This window comes from Parasteatoda tepidariorum, chromosome 1 (genome assembly GCF_043381705.1).
Source record: "Parasteatoda tepidariorum isolate YZ-2023 chromosome 1, CAS_Ptep_4.0, whole genome shotgun sequence".
In the NCBI taxonomy this organism is placed as follows: domain Eukaryota; kingdom Metazoa; phylum Arthropoda; class Arachnida; order Araneae; family Theridiidae; genus Parasteatoda; species Parasteatoda tepidariorum.
In genome coordinates this window covers 54,188,235-54,211,911 of record NC_092204.1, presented here as the reverse complement: position 1 = coordinate 54,211,911, position 23,677 = coordinate 54,188,235, and the positions used below count along the sequence as shown (strand labels likewise).

The following is a 23,677-nucleotide window of genomic DNA, read 5'->3' as shown; positions in this document are numbered from 1 at the left end:
AATATTTTGAAGTTTACAAACGCTAAATTCCTTCGCTTTTTTGCATTTTAATAAGATATTATTAATAGTTCCCATCATCAACGATAATTTATATGATACAAATGAAAGAAAAGTAATAAGTTCATAGTTTATAAATCAAATGATTAACTTCTGATTGTTTAAACAATAGATTTAAAGGGTATTATGATTCAACGTAAAACAAAAAATTTTAGCAGATCACTCAAATTTAACTCGTTCTACGTAATGTTAAATACCAAAACAGCGTAAAAATTTAGAACAAAAAATACATTAAATTTTCTTCAAAACTACTCGCCACTACAATTAAAATTAAAATGATTGATCACGGTAAATTTTATTTCAGGACGCGAAAGAGTCATTTGAATTGATTAATACTATTTTAAATTTATTACTATTATTTTATTCTCCTTTTGCCATTTGCATTACTGTTGCAACCATCACAGTGCAGCCACTAGAAATGACGCTTACGAAGAAGACGTAAATAAAAAATTTACAGATTCTTTATTAGATTTGAAATACGTTTTTGTGAATCTGTTTTAGTTCAGTATAACTTTAACATGTAATCTAGAATTGCTGAACTTATTTTCTTTCCCATTGTGAAATTAGTATCAACCCTGCAAAGATAATTGGAGAAGTGAAAAGAAAAAGAACTAAGTTCCAGAATGCACATTCTAATGGAATTGATAAATGTAATATATAAATAATAACACACGTACTTCATTTTATTATTATATTTAAAAAATGCATATAACATACTTTAATTCAAAAATAAACCGTTTTTATCGTTTCTGGGATTGTAAACGCACTGTCGCTGGTGTAGTTCGGTTTCTTCAAACAGCTCTTTTAGTATTTAAATATTTTATGATATTATTTTTAGTTTTTTTAAGCACTGGACTTACATTATGCCATTATTACCCGTTACTTCTCAACCATTTTGGTCTTGCGACCCCAAAATTAATAAAAAGATGCGCTTATGGTGTTTGCGACCCACCTAATCGAAGCTGTTTAAAAATGGAGTAGAAATTTTTGATAAGAAATGAAGGACTATAATTTATTATAAATTTATGTATCATACTTTAGACAAATCTTAGCTTGCCATTGTTTGGGTCACGGAAGCCTTACAAATATTAGTTCCTTAATTTCGCGCCTCCCCCTGGAAGTCTTAATCCCTAGGTTGAAAGGCGCAGATCTAATTAACATTGTTTTATACAGCATTGTTTTATGCTTTGCAAAGTCTTTGAAATCTCAACCTTTTTGGTCTAGCGAGTGACCACATAATAAATAAAATAAAGAAATCACTACGATCCTCCTGCCCAAACTTTCCCGCAAAATATAGTTAAATTGTTCCCTTTTCAACAAATATAATAATCAACTTTTTTACCTTCATTAACACATACTATTTTTTTTTCATGTTGAACAGTTAGCAAAAATATTTACTTAATAATGTAAATTACAAAAAAAAAAAAAATCTAATATTTTCTAAGTAAGCTTTTCTACTCCTAATTTTAATGGAGATATTTTGCGGGATAACCTTTTGGCTCTGATATTTTACGGTGATTGACAAAATTGTTCGTAAATTACAATGATTTATTCTTACGAGTTCATTCCATCGAACATGATTTATGCTTAGCACCAAAAATATATGCAGCCAAATACTAGAGCAGATTAGTTTTGTTACTTTTATTTTTTTCCGTTTTTGTGACAGAAAATTAACTTAACCGGTGCATCAGTATTTTTCAGTACTAAACACATTTTCGGATGTGGTTGTTACGGTTTTTAAGTTTCGACTAGAAATAATGATAATGATGAAACTCACTCCAATTTCATTTCCCGTTGCGTTTTGCTTACCAGTTCAAACTCTGAATGATATAAATACAAATCGTTGCGTGAAACAAGCGTTACATTTTTTTTAGATTCTAAAATTTGTTGAATATAAAAGTTACATTCATAAATAAAGTTAAAAGTTGTTTTTTTCCCTATAGGCTTGGTATTTGCTCTTTGAAATATGTTGCTTCGATATTTGCGCTTTACCATTGATCCTCAACAAGCTTTTTGGTTATTTTAGTTGATGTAGCAACAATTTTGCTATTCGGCTTTGAATTATGAGTTAATTCAATGCCATGCGTAACTATTTTTTATGCTGGTTTCTTGAATTAATTAATTGAACTAAGTGACAGTCAATCTATTTTTCAATCGACTTCTAATTTTTTTTTCAAATGGAGTTATAAAGCTTCATTTAAATTAAATTTAAAATATATCTTGTAAAATTTCTAGATCAAATTGCAGTATAAATTACCGGCATTTTAGGTGCATCCGTAAAATCCATTTTTACCATAAAATATCATACCATAATTTTTATAATATTTATTTCATTAAAGTGATACAGGGATTTTACCTTAATTATTACTGTAAATATCACTGCATATCAGATTTTTTATTCCATGACATGTTCCAGCTAAAATAGATTTTACGGTAAAAAGTACTGCAACCCAGAGTGCCGGTACTTTTTACCGTAATTTTTTTTTTAGTGTATGCGTTTAACACTGAAGATAAATTTAAGAATGAAATATTTAACAAATGGATTAAAGCAGAATAGTATAAGTTTTAATATCTAGAAATTTGTTTACAAATAGTAAAATTTTATGAAATCAGGAGCTATCTAGGTGATTGATCAGTTTCTGACAATCAGTTTGATGAAAAAGGAATTTTGTTTCGAAAATAACAATATTTACAATACCTGTTTTATCCAAAAATCATAGTAAAAAGTAAGTTAATTTCGATTGTATAGGGAAATGGCGGTACTTGGGGGTTTTTTGACATGCTAATTTTTACAAGTACAGTAAGTTTTTTTTCTTAAATCTTTTTTTTTTAATTTTTTCAAAATTTCCAGAACAATTCCGCAGAAAATTATTTACAACAAAATCAATACAATAAAATAATGAGTATCTTATTTATTTTTGTAAAAGAATATAATGCAGTTAAAATTTGAAGTCAGTCGGTGAAGATTCATTCGACTTCCCTAGTAACTCAAGACCTGTTAACCTGAAAGAAAGGCTCCGAGGTAAACGTTTTCTATACGCATGCAAAGATGAAGAGTTCCGTAAAATTTGGGATATTTCTTTTTTTGGATATTTCTTTTGCTTCCAAACCTTTTCACTCGTCATTTTAAAGAACTACGGCACTTTTTGAGCAAAGAAAATAAAAATTTCTCCAAAATCTTAGAGTGATTCTAGAAATCGGTATTTGCGGAAGCTTGGAAAAAAGTTAAATTTAATTATATCACATAGTACAAAAATATTTTACATTAATGTTTTAATTAAAGAAAGCTAAATGAATATTTCTACAATATATACTATTTTTTAGTACTATTACATACTATACTATTTTTACAATTGTTTGTACAAAGAAATTAGAAGGTTATTTTGTAGTGAAACTGAGTTCCGTAAAGTAAATGTATTTATTATTTAGTCCATATAAGCTCAAAACATTACCTCATTCATTAAGCATCACCATTTCAGCTTCATAAAGCAGCTTGGGCTTTAGCTATTTTAAAACACGTTCAAGTTTTGCTCTGGCTGTATTATAATCTTCTTACACATTTTAAAATCTCTTTTTATTGCAGGATAGCAATGCTGCTTTTTCTACCTTTCATGTTATTTATTCTTATAAAATAAAAAAACGGCACAATTTTAGACAAGGAATTGTTTTCTAAAACTACCCAACTAATAATTTTGGTATGCGCATATATACCTTATATTAATCATCCAATTAACTTACTCAAAGCTTTTGACAAAATATTTATGCAAATTTAAAGCGCATATATATTACTAGAGAAAAAATATAAACTTGTGTACATTGTCAATATTTAAAAAATGCTTCTTGAAAATAATACTTCTCAACATTGCGGATATTTGGAGCTTTGCTGTGACCTTCTAAGATTTTCATTTATGCTTATTTTTTATTTGTGGTTCATTTAAAATAGAGGGAGGAGTAATATCGTATCCATATTATGAGAATGAATCTACTTGAGGACATTGAAATACGCCTTTGATAATATTTTGTGTTGTACCCCTCTCTGTAATTCTTATCTATTTTTTTCCTCTGCCACTGCTATATCTATTTTTATTCTGCTTTGCTTTTTTCGGCTTGATCTATTTTTAAACTTCATAATTTTTTTTTTCTGCTGGTTTTAATTTGTTTACATTCGCTTTAAAAATTGGTAAGATATTAATAGACATTGAATTTAATTGGAACCTTATATTTGACATGTTAAACGAATTCTTCCCTCGCTGAAAGTTTATTTTATCTATAATTCTTTTTTTTTCTCAATATAATTCTTAGCAGAAAAAAAAATGTCTTAAAACATTTGTTCGTACCTCGTTAAAGAAATGTATGGCTTTCATGCTTTAAGTGATGCTATTCCCATAGCTACCCGTGGCATGGGAACGTCCTCCTTGTACGTGAACGAATGTTAAGAACAGGGAAAATGTTTGCTTTGGGAACCCCCAAAAAAGCTAGGTGCGATTTTTTTCCGTGACGCCCATTCAGGAAATGTCATTCCGTTGCGGGACCGGAAATACGGCATGGAGGTCCGGAACCCGGTCTTCGACACGATCAAGCCTTTTTGAGGCACGCTAATGGGTAAAAACAGTAAAATAATCACAACTTTATTAGTTGAAATTCTCGTGATTTTTAAGAGTTCGTTTATTTATTTATTCGTAGTTTCATGTTGTTTATAAAAATATAACTTTTAATCACTTTTTATTAATTTAAAGTCTAAATAAAAATGTATAAGTTTCTTTCCAGAAGTAAAAACGGCTTTTTTTATTGTTAGTTTTTTTTTAGAAAAAACTTTTATTGATTCATGTGGATGAGTATGTATTTATTTATCTAAATAATAACCCAAAATCTAGCTGAATTTTAGAATTTCCAACTTGGAAGCAAAAACTATGTTTCAATTGATGCGTTTATTGCTCATAAATAATACATTACATTTTAAAATTAGCTCTCTAATTTTTTATTTACATAATTTTTCAAACATCTGTAATAGTATACCTAATTTAAATTTCGTTTTTCCCATGTAAGTTTCATTTTAAATTAGCACATTTGTTATGTAAGCTGTAGTAGTTCTGTAAAAAAACTAAAACTTCATCAAAGAAATACTTCTAGCCATATCTATTGCAAAATAGAGTAATTGTAACTTTAACTTCCAAGAGGATTCATATTGGTATAATTTAATTTAACTACAATGTTTTTAATTTTTTATAAAAACCATCAAAACAAAACATTTTGTTTTAATATCGAAATTTATAAAACTTAAAACGTCTTGAAAGTTAAATTGTAAATAAACATAGCGTCGTGTTTGATTTCATCTTAAGATTCAAGAAAATTCTAAAAATTCTCTATCAAGCAATCTTTTTTGTGATTTATCTACTCTTGCGTAAAGATCTTCTGTGTACAAAATGCCAGTAAATGCAGTTTTTAAATTATATTACTGTTTTGTGTTATGTCCTTAATAGTCCGTCAGCGCGAGATTCCGTTACACAAAATTTTGTGTTTGTCAGGTTTTGTCCCATGACATTTAGCCGGATCTCCTGCGATCTTTCTTATTTTTTTTTTACACTTTTAGAAACGATTAAGGATTTTTTATTTGCAAAATTTGGTTCGAAAATACTAATTGCAAATAATTAAGAGCTCATATGAGATGATAAAACTTATGGACGCGCCATATTCGCGCCTACTTAAATATCCACTAATTTATATCCATCTAATTTCTCGGATAATTAGAAATACTGTTTACAAATAATAATCAAAATCTTGATCAGAAATTCCAATGAAGTGTGTACAAATAAAAAGAGTTTAAATCGCACTTTTTTTCACAGCATACATCCTTTCAGATGAAAAAACAAGAAAAAATGTATAGTAAATACATTTTGCAGATTTATACCTGATCTTTCCAATGTGCTCATTTTACGAATTTGAGTTTAATGATGATAAATTCCTTATTTTGTTCTACCTAGTAGTTTATTAAGTTATCTGTTACCGCTGTTGTGCTATAGCTGCTAATTATACCTTTCATTTAACAATTTTTCCAAAATTGACAATTTTGCTTAAACATAATTTCTTAGTGTAATTTCCGAATAAGTTGCAGTAACATGTATGTTTAAGTAAATAACGGCAGGATGTAAGTTTAAGTACTAGTTTTAGGAATTATCACTCAGTAACAATACAATCCGCAGAAACATCGTATTGCCTAGATGGAAATCATGATGTTTTTCGTCAGAAATGATCTCCAGAGCAAGTGATGAACGTTTGGCTTATCATTATATTGCCCAAGCTCTTTATATCCCCCCTCCCCTTATTTTGTCTTGCTTTGTATGCTGCCCACATTTTTATTCACCAAATGAATTTACAATTTCCAGTAAATAATTCTATACCATCGTTTACTTCCATTTGAATTTTGAAGGAGGAACGGGGGAATCCTGATGAACACATTACGTACCTACACTTGTCTTGACTTCCTCTGGCGAATTGGGGGGTAAATGTTGAGGAAAACAGAACGCACGCGAAGAATGTGGGGATGTGAATCAACTAGATACATAAGGAGAGATGGAGTGGCTGATTTCTTCTTCGTTAGTTAGGTATAGGTTTCAAAGGAGGCGTCCTCCCCCTTCTTCATGCATGGAAGTCTTGAGGAACGGATGAGGGAATCTATTGAATAGAGATTTGTGCAAGGGCGGAACTCTTCTGGAGATGGCTTCGACCTCATCTTCTCTTTTCATATTATCGTCCTTGGGGGTGTATTTAGTTCAAGGATCGTATCCCAACACACATTTTTTAACACTCCTTTGTTGGACAGGGTATTTAGTAGGTAACGTCCTGTCGAATGGTAATCTTTTTTTTATTTTATTAATACCAACATTGGTTATGAAAGTGATGAGAGAAAAAATTACACGCTTGCGTCTTAATAGATAATCTGGAACGCGTGCCTCTATTTAACGGCGTGTTGGTCCCGGAAGACAAGGACATGTATACAAAAAGGAACTCTTTAACACGTCGTTTAGGAAGATGTATGTATTGATCTGCATTGTATAGGTTTAATATTTTTTTTTAATGGGTAACTAGTGCTTGACCCTGACAGCATAAAACGAGCAAATGTTTCCTGTTATGAATGTTGCTTTCATTTTTTGTCCTCAATAGTATTACCTAAATGTTATCTAAATAAATTTTGAACAACAACAATTTTAATAAAATTTTTTGGATTGGATTTGATTTCTCCGAATAGCTACTTCTCCGTCATATAGGGTGGGACAGAAAAAAGGTAAATCTCTAAGAAACGTAATTTTCGACAATGATTTTTTTTCACTGGCTAAAATGCATTGATACAGTATGTCATTTATGTTTTCACTACTCTACACGTCACAAACTGTTTTTTTCTTAAGGATGTCTGCGTTCACCTATTACTGAATGCATGGTATATCACATCTTTCAGAAAATCGAAAGATCATGGCATTTTGTTATAAAAGCAAGAGTGGCATGCTGTGTGCACGTACTTTCAAAAATTAAATATTCCTTTGTTTATTTTTGCAAATTACGTTACGTCAAAATTTTATATTTTCTTGAATAACCCTATATCTGCTGATCCGCAAAGGCGTAATATAGATGCCTACATTTTGGTCATTTGCACATACGCTTACTAAATTGTTGCAGCACTTTTAAAATAGTGATAGCCAGTACATTTGAAACAACGAGCTTGCAATGAAGCATGTTAAGTGAATACATTCAATATTGAACTATTATAATTTCTACTGTAAGATACATTATATTTAAGAGGTTCAATTTCCTAAAAATATTACCGTTGCGTATTGAAAAGTGAAAATCGAATATCGTAAAAACTGGAGAGAAAAAATTTACAGTTTCTAGCAAATTAAAAAGAAATAGTAAAATATTATTTCTTTTAAAAAATTATACTAAGCGATTTACAAATACTTTTTTAATTGAAATCTCTCACTTTCTTTGAAATTTTATTAGTCAAATTAATTTTTAATATTTTAACACCTTTATATTATTCTTTTTTAAAAACAAACAAAAATTCATTGATGTGAACCAAGAGTAAAAGGAAAAAACAAATAAACATTATAAAGAACATCAATATTTTGCGTAACGATTTTTTTCCTTTCTTTCAATCGTGTATTTAATCTGCAACTTTGAACAGGGCAATTGCTTTTCTAAAAAAGAAAAGTATCTAGCCATACTTCTGCTTCCGGTTGTCCATTTCCGGAGTAATTCAGAAGAATTCCGCCGGGGAAACTGTTTGGTAGGATAAAAAAAACTACCAATTTGTCAACAAAAGCCTAAGTGGTTTTTTCCGCAAAGACCCTGTCCCGTTATAGTACTTTCATTATTGAACGAGCAGCTTATTTGAAAAGTATCAATACCGTTATGGACATGAACCTATTTTCTTCCAACACCGTTAATTTTCGTCCTTACTAATCCGTACTTTAATACCCCGATTAAAACATTTGGCTTTAAACAAACATTAATCTATTTTATTTTCGGATATGTGTATAAAAAGTTTAAGTTAAGAATTTAGATAAATTTATTTTTTAGGAAAAAATGTGCCATGATAAGCGACATACCATTTTAAAATTAGAAAGACTGAATAATCCAGTTTGGTTCTTCTCAGATTGTTTGTGTTTAGATCAGTTAGACTTCTGATGTCATAAAACATAATCATAATTTTTTTAATAAAAACATGTAGACATCTATCATCGGATTTCTATGAAACTCAAATTGGTTAACGGAAATATTTGAATAAAAGGAGCAATGGTTCTTCAATTAAACATATACATTTGTTTTTTATGTAATTGAGATTCCTTTTCTCTATGAATAATAACAATAGATATGCAGAAATACTTTTGTTTTTTAAATGAAACTGGGGAACTTTATATGCCAAAGAGTATTTTTTGCCCCAAACTACCTGAGGGTATGGGATACCTACCTAAAGAAAGGACCACTCTGGCCTCTTCCGTCAAGTTTCTATAGGGCAACACACGAATGATTTTATGGTTCCGTACATTTCTATAGGTCTAACACAGGAATAATTAAATAAGCACTTAAATTTGATCAAATTACGAAAAATATAGAAATGCTCAAGACTTTCTTAACTTATTTTTTGAATTACGGAGAACAGAAAATAAGAAGGGCCAAAGTCGTCTTTCTTGTGTTAATAAGTATTATCGTAATGCAAAACCAAATGATCTCTATAAGGGAAGCCGGCAACCCCAAAAGCTAAATTAATTTTTAATTTTTTTTTTTTTACTTGAAAAACTAATTTAACCTCTACAAAATATTTTTAATGAATTTTTTATTTTTTGTCATGAATATGTTTATTTTATTATTGATTAATGTCAAAGAAAAATGTAAAGTAAAAATATTCACATAAAAATAAATATTGAACAATTTATTCTCATAAAAAAAGGAAAGAAAAAAGTTTTACTTATTTAATTTTAAATACAATTTTTTATAAATTGTTATACGATTTTTTTCCTCTTTTGGGGAATCACAATTATCTCAGTTATTGTAGAAAAAATGACGAGAATTTACAAAATTGAATCCATAGAACTTTCTTTTACTGGCGATGCATTAGAATTTGTATCTTAGAGTTCATTCCTGTAAATCTTGCTTTTCTGTCAGGCTTCATCAATACCTCAAACTATTCACCCGATTCCATTCTGCTTTTTTAAAGAACTAACTTTTTAAAAATTTTGTGTTGAAATTTTTCTTCGAATATTTTATAACCTTCAAAAATTTATTCCATTTTTTTTATTATTATTATTTTTTTTTCATGAAAAATGCAAAATTCGAAAGTTTGTAATAATTTAATAACGTCAGAAAAATCTATTTTACATTAGTAAATTTAATTGTTTAAAATCCTCTGAAAATGAAATGGAAATCGGGGGAATACTTACTGAGATAGCAAAAGGTTTAAAAAAAAAAAAAAAAAAAAAAAAAAANTTTTTAAAAAAAAAAAAAAAAAAAAGCATGATTTCTTTTAAACAACTAACTGAATTGGCATATGCTACGGAATTTAAAATTTTCCTTTATTTTGTATATTTCACGATTCTATATTGGTTGTAGCTTCTCGAAAAATCTAAGCTTAAAAAATAATTTTAAGAAAAATTTTACATACAATTAAAAAAAACTCGCCTATTCGTCTAATTTTTTTTATCGAATCATTATCCAAATCATCAAGAAAAAATTCGATTTATTCGAAAATTCGAAATATAGAGATTAAAATTCAATTTCTGGTAAATTTTAAAGCGTTGCCTTTCCTTATTAAAACAAAAGCTATAAATTAACTCATTTTGTTCCGTAACATCTCTACAAAGCTGAGAGTATGAGAAAAATTCGATTTACCTAGTACATTTTTTAAATTTAAGAGATCCATTTATCAGAATTTTATGTTAAAACAGAAGGCAACCAACCGGATTATTTTTCTGGAAGACTCTGAGTAAATCCTGAGGTAGTTATAAAAAAAAAAGAAAATTATGCAATGGTGAGCCCACTAACTACTAAACTTGGTCAATTAGCCCAGGAAACTTTCTAATTAAAATGTCCTAACTAATAGAAAAATCTGAAGGTTTTTCTTCAGTTTTTGTGTTTTTTTTTTTTTTTAAAATTTTGTATTTGATTTTGTTTTTGTTTTCCTTTTTTGTTCTTTTTTTTATTGTTATTTACTAATTTGAAAAAAGAAAAATTCTATTTGTCTTGTTTTTCAACCTTAGCAATTAACCGATAAATGCACCACTAGGGGCATACACGCTGGATTAAATTTTGGTGTGCGTGTACATTTTTTTTATTAATATTGTCTTAAAATTTTTCTCAACTGATTTTTATAAAAAATATTAATCAATAATTAATATTTGGCATTCTTTTATTTTCTTGGTTGTCCTGAAAACTAGTTAACTTTTAATGAAACCTTGCATATAACCTTGCTTTATTAAAAACTAAGTTTGCAAGTTAGTTGTCCGTCATCAAATATTATTTCATCAAATTGTCAAATCTTAATTGGTTAAACTAAAAAAATTATCTTGAACTTCTTGAATAATAATTAAATAATTAAATAAACAATTATTTTTTCTATATATAATGTAGTAATGTAAATTCTGAGTTTTTCACATTAAGAGCAATTCTGTCGCATTACAACTTATTTTTAATATGCTAAATTAAATAATTATCCTTTCACACACCACATTCTAATTTTTTAATAATCGCTAGTTAAAATATGCTTCTAATGCTTTCAGGAAATTTCAACTGAAAAGTAAATATCTCAATTTTGTTGCATATTATTAGTAATGAATGATTTAAATACATGCGAAAACAATTCTCATTCCATCACATTAAATGTTTCATAAATAACTCTCATTTCTTAACTTCTTAGCAACATAAAAGTCACGTTTGTCTTGCTAGCTAACAGATGCCTTTCTCTGAAAGACATCTTTAAAATCTTTAGAAAAACGAAACAAAAGCGATAACATCAGACATTCTCAGACCGGAAAATGAAAACTTGGAAATGAAACTTCAACTTAATTACAGTTTAATTTTTTTTTAAATATCCACTTGTAAAACAAGAAAAATAACTAAATAAATTATTTTTTAATAAGTATTACGATACAAATTAAAGTGTTTGCAGCTGGTAAAACAGTAAAAAAAATTAAATAAAATAAATTGCTTAGGGTGCAGACATAACATACTTTAATTTAACTTACAAAAACAATAATTTTTTTAAATTAGCAAAGAAATTAATAATAATCCAGCTCTTGAAAAATTTAAATTTCAAACATGCGTTAAACAATTTTCGTTAAGAATCTTTTGAAGTCCGAAGAGATTTGAAGGAAAGGCACTTAAAGCTGACATGTTTGAATGCCTTGCCAAATACACCGTAGCTCTCGTTTTTCCGACCAACTCAAACTTAGTTCATTTCTTCCGGGTGATGTATTGGGATTCTGCCAATAATTTTTACAGTCCTTATATTAGGTACATATTAAAAAGTCTCAGTATTTTTTTAAAAAACATTTTTGAAGATAAGGCCTCCTTAAGGAAGTCGCTTGATTCCCACCGAATTCAACTGTCGAAGGGATGGAGATGGAGGGGGGGATTTCTAAAGATGCTTCTAATCATTTTATTTAATTTTCACTACTAAATCGATGTTAGATATTTACTCCACTCGGCAGTATCCTCCAAAACGTGTAGGCCGACTCATAATCATTATTTGATAAATACAGCTCTGATATTTTTGATTTTTCTAGTGATATTTTTTTTTTTTTGCAAGTTATAGCAATACAGTTCTTTAATCTCCAGTTTTTGAACTACACACTTTAATCTGTTTTTATATTTTTAATTAATATCATTGTTTTTATGCTATTTTACGTTATGATGATTTTCATCATCGTCCTAATCGGTTTTGCTTCGTTTGAAAAATAATAGAAGTAGATTTTTAAAGTTCTAAACACTGACGAATATACGGTATTATATTACCTATCCAAAATTACTATCCTCTTAATATAATTGATTTACTTTTTTTAAAGAAAAATTCATAGATGTTCTAAAAGTTATCAAATACTACACCTTTTTGGAATTTTTGTTTTTGAATATATTTATTATCAAAAATTAGTTGAAAAAAAATATCATCAAAAAAACATCAAATATTTAATTTCAAATCCAAGATGGCGAGAAACGAAGTTTTTAAATCTACTCTAAAACCAAATTCCTGCAATTCTTTTAGTCGCATAGAAATCTTTTTTAGTTATCTTTGTATTGTGAAGAATTTTTAAACTTATAATTCTTTTTAGTCAATATTTGGTACAGTTAGTAAGTTCGAAACTTGATACAATTAGTAAGATTAGTAAGGAAATTTAAACATTTCCTTAAGTTACAAACTCACACAGTGTAACATTTTGCTATGGCTAAATTTAGAGTTTATTAAATGTTTTAATTAAAGTAAACCGCTAAAATCGAATAGGAATCGTATATCGGATGTGATCATTCTATTTTTCATGCCCGTAATGTCGTAATTTTTTTTATCGTGACCTTATTTAGAATAGAATGTGGCTCTTCAATCAAGTGACACAAACCCTTCTTAGTTCTACCTGTAGGTGAAAAACTTCAATGGTTAGCCCAACGACAATTAGACTCAAACTCGTGATCCATCTCCTCTAAATAATTCTACTTTTGAGGTTGATGTAGGCCGAGTCTTGAGCTGAATACAAATTAATCAACCATCGAATCTGCGTTCCTCTTATTTTCCTATATCAAAGCATACCAATGTATTACGCAGTATTCATCGCCTTTTAAGTTTGCATTTTCTCGAAAAAAATAGCAATGACTTAATCCTTATTATTGATTTTTACTACTGCTGGTGTCTTTAGGATTGCTTCTTTTATTTTAGGTGGAATCTACAAGTATTTTTCAACTGGATATTTTATCTTACAATAACCCAGAAGGACGAGACATTTTTGGAGGCTGTTGCAGTGGTCGGCGAAGGGCTGACGAGTCCTGCCAAGGAAACTGCTCTGTCTATCTCAGGTTCTGCATTAAACATTACGAAGTGAACGTCGATTTGAAAGGAGAGTGTACTTTCATTGAATACCTTACTCCTCTTCTATCATCTTCTTCACACGCTATGGATTCTCAAGATCAGTCAAAGTTATCCTTCGATCTCAACTTCACATGGCTGGTAATAATCTTTTTCTTTTAGAATATTTTCCTTTCAAGGAAACTATTACTGTTCTTGCATCAGAAAGGTCCTGGGTTCGAATCCCGGGCAAGGCATGGATGTTTCTTTCTCTCTTTGTGTGTTCTATGTCCTTTCTCATTTTTGTGTGAATGTAACCCGCCCTATAAACGGGTTGTGGTTGCGTGAATGGCGTGGCAGAAGTCGAATTCCTGACCATAGATGGCGCCACTGAAAAACAGGAACAATCGCTCCCTCACTGCCTAAACAGGCATACGACAAAAAAAAGAGACTATTTTTAAGTTAGTTGAATTAAATTATTTTGTATTAATCTGTTCATTTTCATCTGTTCAATTTTTTGTATTAATCTGTTTAATTTGTGTAATTAAAAGAAAGATTATCTGTTTAACACTTACCTGATATTGCTCTTATTCTATTTTTGCCTCAATAAATTATAAAAACTAAAATTCCATTTCTGTCATACTAAGTAAAAGCTTTCCATTTCATTGAGAAAAAAAAATATTGTAAACAAGACTTACTGGTAATTTCATGTTTAATGTATAAAACATAATGATATGTATTTTATTTTCCTTTTATTTTTAGGGAGAATTTTCTCTAATAGTAGAAGCATGGCAGCCTTCTCAAGGAAAAGGTAAAAATTGCTCCTACTTGATTATTTTCATTTAATTTGTATTTTATCGCTGAAAATGTTAAATAGAAGTTACCAAATGAGTAATATGAGAATTATGATCATCGAGTGTTTGAAAAAATACTTAAAAAATGGCTTCATGATATTGAAAAAAAACTGAAGCAAAAGGAGTCCAGAAAAAAGTTAGTAATAGGAAAAAAGTAATATTTTAAATTGAAAATTTTCGTCTGTCTTGGGCGTGGTGATTTGAGAAAATACAAAGTTATCATTAGCATATTCATAAATTTTTACCAAGAAATTATTTTTTATTTTTATATAAATTTATTTAATAACAGTGCATAGCAAAACTTATTTTAGCTATCAATAAGCACAATTTATTTATTTATTTTTTAACTTTACACATCTATTATTAACAAATTGTTTGTTCACAAAGGTACTGTTTTTATTTTGCTGTTTGTTGTATACTTTTATATTCGATATTGTTTTTTTAAAATACTCCAGTTTTATTGCATGCAGGTTTCTGGTATTTACGTAGATAAATAAGTATGAATCATATCCGTTGAGGATATTCATTTAGTTTGATATATGGGGAAAATGAAAATTTATGATAACATGCATTTTTCTCTTAATGATTTTTATTTTTCATCAGTTAATCAAAACACTTATGAAAATGTTTTAGGAAGAAAAAATAACGCTATTTTGAACACTACTGCAACAAAGCCGCTCAAAATTCAATTGTTGTCATTCCTTTAACATATTTTTTTTTTTTCTGCAACAAACATAATCCGGTCTAGTTTTAGGAAGTTACGCTTCCTCCGATCATCAAATACTAAACCATAAGAAAAGAAAGCATACTTGTTTCAAATTTTCTATACTTACCGCTTTCACCCTATCCCCAGTTACAGCAGAATATCTGTATATTCTATAAAATAAAAAAAAATGCTAGAGAAATAAAAAAAATGTACGAAAAGAGGAAACTCCTTCAGAACGGGAACGCGAAGAAAAGTGCTTCAATAAATATATAATATAAAAATCTGCGTCTTTGGGTGACGCGAGCGTGGGAACTTACGGTGACTTTGACCACCTGGTACCTCAAGGCCGACTCGGCCCCTCCCCACTGGAGCGGACCGTGGGAAACTTCTTAAGAGAGCAGAGATCCCCCTTACGTTTTCCCTCTTCTTTCTCTATGCCTTCTTGATATTTTCATTTCTTACTTCTGATTTCTTTTTAAGGTTTTTGAGATGAGCTTCTCTAGTACCGGTTGTTTACACGGAGGCGGCTACCCTCTTACTCATTTAAGGACGTTAACCTGCTAATTCTCAATGAATATATCTTTGTTTAGCTTCCGTCTGTCTCTATACCTGATGATATTTAATCGTGTGACAGTGATTTCAAAATGTGTGAGAAACTATTTCACCTGACCGATACCTGCTTTGAATAAACTGAAGGGATTGTAAATTAGCTCTTATGATGCAATTCATTTAAACGATAATATCGTTCCTATTAATCGGACATTTCTTAAGCGAAATTTTGTAACTGAGTTATATTTAATGATTTCGCTATTCAGTAAGATTTTTGTTAAGTATTCATTAGGAAAAGTATAAAAAAAAATGATTATTTAATGCTGAAATTAGTCTCGTATGAAGCAAAGAATTTAAACTTACACACTTAATTTAGTTTTAAGTAATATCTGTGGATTTTCCAGTTGATAAGGAATTCACATATATTTCCTTTTAAGATTTAATGTTTTTAAATTCATTAAATAATATTGATATGTTATATCATCAGAAATATTGATGTGTAATATCATCATGCTTAAATTAAAATATTTAAAAATACTGTACTACTAACTAGATCAGTGATTTATGAAAATTTGCGTTTATCTATATAGACATAATGATTGTTAAAAACAAAATTAAAACTAAATGATTCCAAAATTAGAAAATTTCTAAATATTTTATGATTGTTTTACTGATTTTTCAAAGTCCATAAATATTTTGCATACACATTCTCTATGGTTAATAATGTATTAAAAGTTACTTTTATTTAATTTAAAATATATTTATTTATATCAAATACTTTTTTAACCAAAACTTGCCTTGGCATACATTATTGTTTTAAGCAATGAGGGAAAAGAATTCTGTAAATAATTTAGATTTAATAGCTATGATGTACTAAAGTACTTCTTGAATTTTTAATTTATAAGTTAATGTACAGCAATATATTAGAATTTCTTTAGCATGGAAGATAACAAAATATAATGTTTTAAGTATGGGTATAAAAAAAATGCAGTTAGTTTTATTTTCAAATTTATAAAGTAAATAACAATATAAAACATTATTGGTATAGATAATCAACAGAAAAAGCATTAATAAAGGACAAAAAGTTTTTTGTTGTATATTTATGAAAACAGATATTTAAAGTGTAAACTACAATTTTGAAAAAAGTTTGTTCAATAATAATCTTAAATATGAAAATACAACTTTGTATTTTGTGGAAGATGTCTGAAATCAATTTTATTTTAATTCATAAACTCTAATCTGAAAGTTAATTTTGACAAGTTTCTTGTTGAAAAATTGTAATCCAGAATTTGCATGCTCATTATCATTAAACAATGTTACCGTGAGGTAGACAATATTAAGGAAAGACTTCTTACTTAATAGACTCTCATCTTTTTTGCATTTTCTGATACCTATAATAAATAATGATTTTGAAAAATTCAAACTTTTTGAATGGTTACAGCAAATACCTGAGTTATGCAATATGATAGCATGTCTTATAAACTTGAGTCATTTTTTGAACCAAATAAGTATGATGTTAGGTGTTTGCTGCATTTTACATTGCTACAAAATCCTCCAAAAGTTTAAATCATTGGAAATTGTTGCAATTTATTATTTGACGTACCGTAGGGTACCAGATAATACAAAAAAGAAAGAAATTTAATTTTTGAAAAAAATGAATTTGAAAAATTAATTTAAATGTTCTAAAAGCATGTTAAAATTAATAATTTATTTCTGAGCATTTTAAAGTATAGTCCATGACGGAACCGATCACATATAAAGCTGTAATTACGTAATTCGTATTGAATTTGAGCATGAAACACAATAGTTTTCAATACCTCCATTTCCTATTGTCTACTTCTCCAGCTATATTCGCTTTAAAGGAAGGCAATTTTAATGTTTCAAGTTTGGGTAGAAAAAGACACACTTCATCCATTCTTTGAAATCACAACCAGTAAAAATTATAAACTAATTGCATTGTCTCTCAATTCTTGGAAAAAAAGAAAACAACGCAGTCTTATTGTCCCAGGAAAGGTTATGAACTGATTAAATTGGGAGTGTCCATTGTTCTTTAAAAAGACTTTTCAATAAGATGAACCCTAATAACCACGGGAGCGATGCCAGACCTTTACGCTTGTGACATTGCATCTAGATGTGTTTAGCTGAAACTATGATAAATACATCCTGTAATATTTTTTATATACTCAGTGGACACTGAGAAAGACATAGTTTCACGGAAGCTGTAATTCTAAGTTATCTGCTGGTCATTACCGAACGCCGCAAACTAGTTTTCAAATTTCTGAATCCTCTCTATTGTCTTACGGGTGGACCCATTGTTCTTTAATTTTTTGACCATGCTCCGAGCTTCGACCCCTTCTTTCTTAAGGTGCTGATCTTCCAGTCCCTGCTTCTTTTGTTTTATTTCTTCTTCTTTTTTTCACCTTTCCGGGCATTTTAACGCTCCTTTTGTTTCTCTCGATTTAGAAGAAAGAATATGATGAAAATAATCTCAAGTGCGTGTAGTAATTTTAGTCATTTCTTTATTTCGAATATCTGATAAAGTTTTGAATAGTTATTTTATTCTTTGGAAAATTTAAATCTGGCCGGAATTAAGATGTCGTAGATTGTATGATGTTTGGAATGACACAGCTTGCTCACTTACGCGAGTACTCACGTTAATTAAAAAAATTGTTCCTTGTGTTTATTTATGGAATGTTCCACTGAAAAAAAAAGCATCAGAAAAAAGAGTCTTTTTGAAAAATAAAACGCAAAGTTCTGGTATGATGTTTTTTTTTTTTTTTAATTGCAAGAATTTAAATGTAAATTCGATTCGGGATTTTAAGCCTACATTAAGTGTTATTTAATACTTATTCGAGATAATATTCTAATAAGTTTTTTTTAATGATTTAGGATTTATTTAAAGTTTTTTAAAAAAGAACTTTTCATATTATATATTTTTTAATTTGTTAATTTTTGATAGTAATATTGTATAAAATATTTTAGTTAATAATTGTTCACAGAGCATTATTTGTATCCAAAATATTATAGTGGGATCTTGAAATAGTTAAAATTAGCATAAAATGTAAAGAATTTTTTTTCTCCTAAATATGAAATTTATTCTTATATATTAGTTGACTTCTGAAAAATACCTAATTACGTTCGAATAAATATTAAATTATTTTTAATTGGATCGCATGGTTCTGAGTCTAATTGATTCTTAAATTTAACTTTTAAAGCGAACTCTAGTAGTTAATTGCTATTTCATTGTGCATTGCAATCTTAAATAGATTCCTTTTTCTGTTGCTTACTTTCTTTTTTCAAATTTTTTTAAACCGAATTTTACTTTTTGGATTTTTTTTTTCTATCCTTCTACTTTTAAGAATTTCGCTGCTAAATTTCTTCATTATTTTCAATCACATTTTAAATCCTAATAATCATATTATTTAACAGTTTTGTAAATTTTTTTTTGTTCTAACCCACTCATAATTGTTCTTCTTTAGTTATTCCCTATGTTGGGAAAGTTTGAAAAATATACCTAGAATAAACATGAATGTTTTTGTACAATGTTGAGAAAACTTAAAAGGATGCTATATTTTGGAGAAAAAAAATTTATGGCAAATTCTGCTTCACCTCCATTGGTAATTTCAAATTTAGATAAACGTGAGTTTAGGTAAACCTAGAATAAACCATGAAGTTTCAAATACTGAAAAAAGTGTTTTTAGAATATCAAAATGTAAACAAATTATGACAGAATAACTTCCTCACTGCGTAATTCTAAGTTATCTAGTCATTATTTGTTTGCATGCAGGTTGATATTTGAGAAAAATAATTTCACCATTTGAAACTTCATTATTATACTCTAGGTTTACCTGAGCTTTCTTTACTCTAAACTTAAAATTTTAAATTACTTGTGATGGTGAAAGAAAATTTCCATTGAAGGTTGTCTCTCGTTGTATAGCGTCTTCTTAAAAGAAATTGTACAACTTTGTTTTATACTTAATTATTTTTCAGTTTTAGTTGGGGGTTTTATAATCCTAGTTATATATTGATATGATTTGAGAAGACTGTGAGAAGATTTTAGAGAACTGCGAGAAATAACTGTAAAAAAATTAATGAAATCATTAATTACCCTAAGTACTAGTTACAAATGGATAATACTGCATCCAGAAATCTAAAATGAAAAACAAAAAGTCAAAGTTCAATTTTTGTTTAAATTTTAAAATAAAATAAGAGTAATTGATTTAGGTAAATATGTAATTTTTATTAAAAAAAATGACTTTTTTTCAAGAAATTGAGTATTTTTACCATTCTGAAAAATTACTTTTAATGACAAACTTAATTGCGAAAATTTTGCATTAAATATTGATATTAGTAAGAATTAAATCGTTCAAAATACCCTTTTCTTGATCATATATGACTTTTTTCTTAGTAATTTTTAAAAATATCACGCACCTAATCTTATTGTGTAAATGTTTGAATTTCGGAAGGAAAAAAAACATATGTATCTCCATTTTTGATCAAAAAGAAACAAAAGAGAAACTTTTAGGGTTATAAGTCCTCACCCCCCGGGTTCATCTATGCTCCTGGAGGTCTAAAATTGATGATTCTAACAAAGGAGTGGGACTCATCAAAAATTGCCTATTCTCTAAGATCTGTGAACCGAAACGGGATTGTTAAGTGTGATAACATTTCTTTGAAGCTTCATGCCGTAGCATTTGGTGACGTGACAGGGTCGTCACTTTTATTTTTCTAACCGTGACGTTAATCTTGTAATATTTCAGTCACGTCTCTTACAGCAATAATATCTTTGTTGATATTTCTCTGGCGCCATCCTAAAGTAATCCTCTTTTCATTTATTAATTTCAAACTTGTAATCTTATTTAGCATTTTATTATTACATTTGAGACAATTATATCCTGTTCGGAATTCTTATTTGTGTAATACATTTGTAAGTGATATGTGTTTTAAATAGGTGTAATCAGAAGATAAAGAGTTAGTTTAGTAAAAATATCGCCACTAGCGTGTGAAAATGTGGACTAACGGACTTTGCTAAATAATTTTAAAAAATTGTGAAATTTTAAAATTCAAATCGTTTCTAGTGCGAGTGTATATTACATTTTAATTGCTGCCAACAGCATTTATATGTCCTAAATGTGGGCAGGAAGGATACTTAATAACTATGCTTTATTTGAAAAATAAAAATGTCGTGAACTTAAGCAGTGTTAAAAAAATAGTTTCGCTCCTTTATCTGAAGATTGTAATTTAAAAAAAAATAAAAAAATCCTTGATATTAACACATTATTGACCGGCCAGGAGTTAACTCATTTTTTCATGCCCAAACACTGTTAACCAATGACGAGTTAACTCGTCTTAGCACTTAAATAATCTATTTCAATTTATAAAGCCCAGGAAGATTTAGAATATTGTCCAAAGTCTAATTTCATTTCAGTCAGTAGAAATAATACATGAAAATAAAATACTCCAATAAATAAAACTTATTGGAGTTCGAATGTTTTTTTTTTAATTCTTATATTCAAGTGTAAAATAATAGCCGGTGTCATGGCTGAATAAAATTATTGGTCAACAAAGTGTTAAGATAGCTTAAGCTGGAAAATTAACTGTTCAATTTCTCTTAATATTGTAAAAAGCATCTAATGCGTATTTAATGTAATGTATTTTAGTTAACGCCACAAAAAATGACTAATGAAACGTAATACACTGCAACATCTGTGTAATATCTGGCGAAAGTAATACAAATTTCAAATAGATATTCACTTAGATGATACGCAATTTTTGTGAAATTCTTGTTACATAAAATTATTTATAACTTAATCTTTTGTGTCCTTACAGGCAACAATAAGGTGCTGATATCCCGATTCATAGCCCAGCGAGCACTTGAAATCGGGTTAGAATGGACCTCGGATAAGTTGGAATCAGATTACAGCTCTCTGGAGTTGAAATACAGGGTGATATGTGCGGATGGATACTATGGACCGAAGTGCAAAACGCTCTGCCGACCTCGAGACGATAATTTTGGACACTACAAATGTGGAAAAGATGGAACAATGATTTGCATGCAAGGATGGGAAGGTTCCTATTGCAACTCCGGTTAGTTTCTGTCTTTTTTTTAAACTTTATAAAATCTTAAATATTTTTGTCATTGTAATTCGTACATTTTTTTATGTATTAAATTGGGCTGAATCTAGTTACTCGACATTAATAACATTAATTTCTTAAGCAAATTGAAAGCAATCGCATACCTTTCGTCACTTTAATCATTTAATTAGTTATGAAAATACTCGCTGTGAAATCGGACTTTAAATCAGTTTAAAAAGTTTTTAAAAGCTTTATTCTTCACGTATTATAGATTTTAATAATAACTTCGGTGTACTGTCATACTTTTTTTTTACATCTAGCTTTGATTATTGTCTAAGTGACTTTCTTTATTTTCTTTTTAATACAGTCACGAATATAGTTAAAACAATATTAATTTTTCATTACCTTGGGATTTGTTCTAATGTTGCTTAACTAGCGAATATATCGATTTTTTCAGCATTGAAAGCATTTATTTCTTGAATTTGTGTACAGTACAGATAGTATTAATCCCGAAAATACTTTTTCAAGTCTTTTTTTTTTAATTTCTTTTTCAATATTTATCATGCATATTTCATTACTATCAATGAGCCATTTAAACTAGTATTGAATTCAAGAAAATATCGTTCAGGCTCACCCTTTAATCCTTGTCCTTTTGAACCAAACTTAGAAGACTAGGGAACTCCCGAGTCAAGCATTGAAAGAAAATCAACATCTAGGTAACTTGAATGAAATTAACCCACGTGTTCGCTACATGAGGCAGAAAACCACGAAAACTTATTTCCCTCACTTACCCGAAGGCAATGGGACTTGAATTCACGGTCTGACACATTTGTGTCAGCATTGTAATGAGTATGGGTCTGGGGCAATATTCAAATCAAATAACCGAGACGTCAATCAACCTGGGTCAAAAGCGATCTCGCAAATTTAAGCGACCTCAGCCTGTCGGATTTTTTTCCAACAAGATGTAATGTAATGTAATGTGTATGTTAATAGTTCGAACTTAATTTGGACAATCGTATACTTTGCAACATCCTAGTGCAATCGTAGGAATATAGTGGGCGAGTATTGTTGTCTTTATTGGTTTAAAAATTGAAAGATATTTTTATTCCTGATCAAACGCGCTTTCATTATAAAAGAACGTCAGATATCTTTACTGTCAATGAAATTAACACTCACCGAATGAAAAGTTCCTGAAATTGGCAACCCTAATTGTTCGCGTGCCGCGTGTATCCGGTGTAAAAGTTGCGTGTGTCTTAGAGATTGTTATCAGGGTCCCCCTATCTTTCTAGCTTTTCACGGTCATAACTCAGAAAGGAATCAGGCTCCACTGAAAAGATGAAGAGGGTGGGGTCCAGTGGCTATTTTCTTAAAGCTCCCTCATTTTTTTTTCTCTCTCTCTCCCTTTCGTTCATTGTATACAATCCATGATGTTCATTGTTCTTCAATTGGTTGACAATGAATGGAAACAACGTTTTTTTGTTGAGATAGCGGAGCTGAGTTATCCTCTCTATTAAAGATGATGCGGCCATTTCTATTGAATGTCGTGAGAGACGTTCATTCATAACATTCAGCTTCAGAGTAGTGTGAGCAGTTTATAGTCCATTGGTTTTGGTCAGACTAGGGAAGAAAACTAAACACTATATTTAAGTCAAGCGTGACAAGATTTTGCTTAAACGGATAAGAGAAACAAATTTTCTTAATTATTTTTAAAAAATAGCCTTTAAAATTATGAGAATATTTTTCGAATATCTGTATAGCCAGCATACAAAAATACAACAAATAAAATGCACGCAAAAACGTACTTTCTTTGAATAAACATATTTTTTTCTCCACAGATACGGGTGGGTTTCTCATTTATGAATGATGGCCACAATCTCATAAATATGGACTCAACTTAGT

General features: G+C 29.2%; 1 protein-coding gene across 7 annotated transcripts in view; it reads left to right on the top strand.

Annotated features, from left to right (window-relative positions):
- LOC107438011 (delta-like protein B) overlaps window positions 1–23,677 on the top strand; it is a 168,261-nt gene that overhangs the window by 131,904 nt on the left and 12,680 nt on the right. For all 7 annotated transcript variants that reach the window (XM_071180331.1, XM_071180338.1, XM_043040817.2 and 4 more), the window contains 3 exons: window positions 13,469–13,756; window positions 14,357–14,405; window positions 21,533–21,790. In XM_071180331.1, the coding sequence (XP_071036432.1) occupies window positions 13,469–13,756; window positions 14,357–14,405; window positions 21,533–21,790 (595 nt within the window). The remainder of the gene's footprint in view (window positions 1–13,468; window positions 13,757–14,356; window positions 14,406–21,532; window positions 21,791–23,677) is intronic.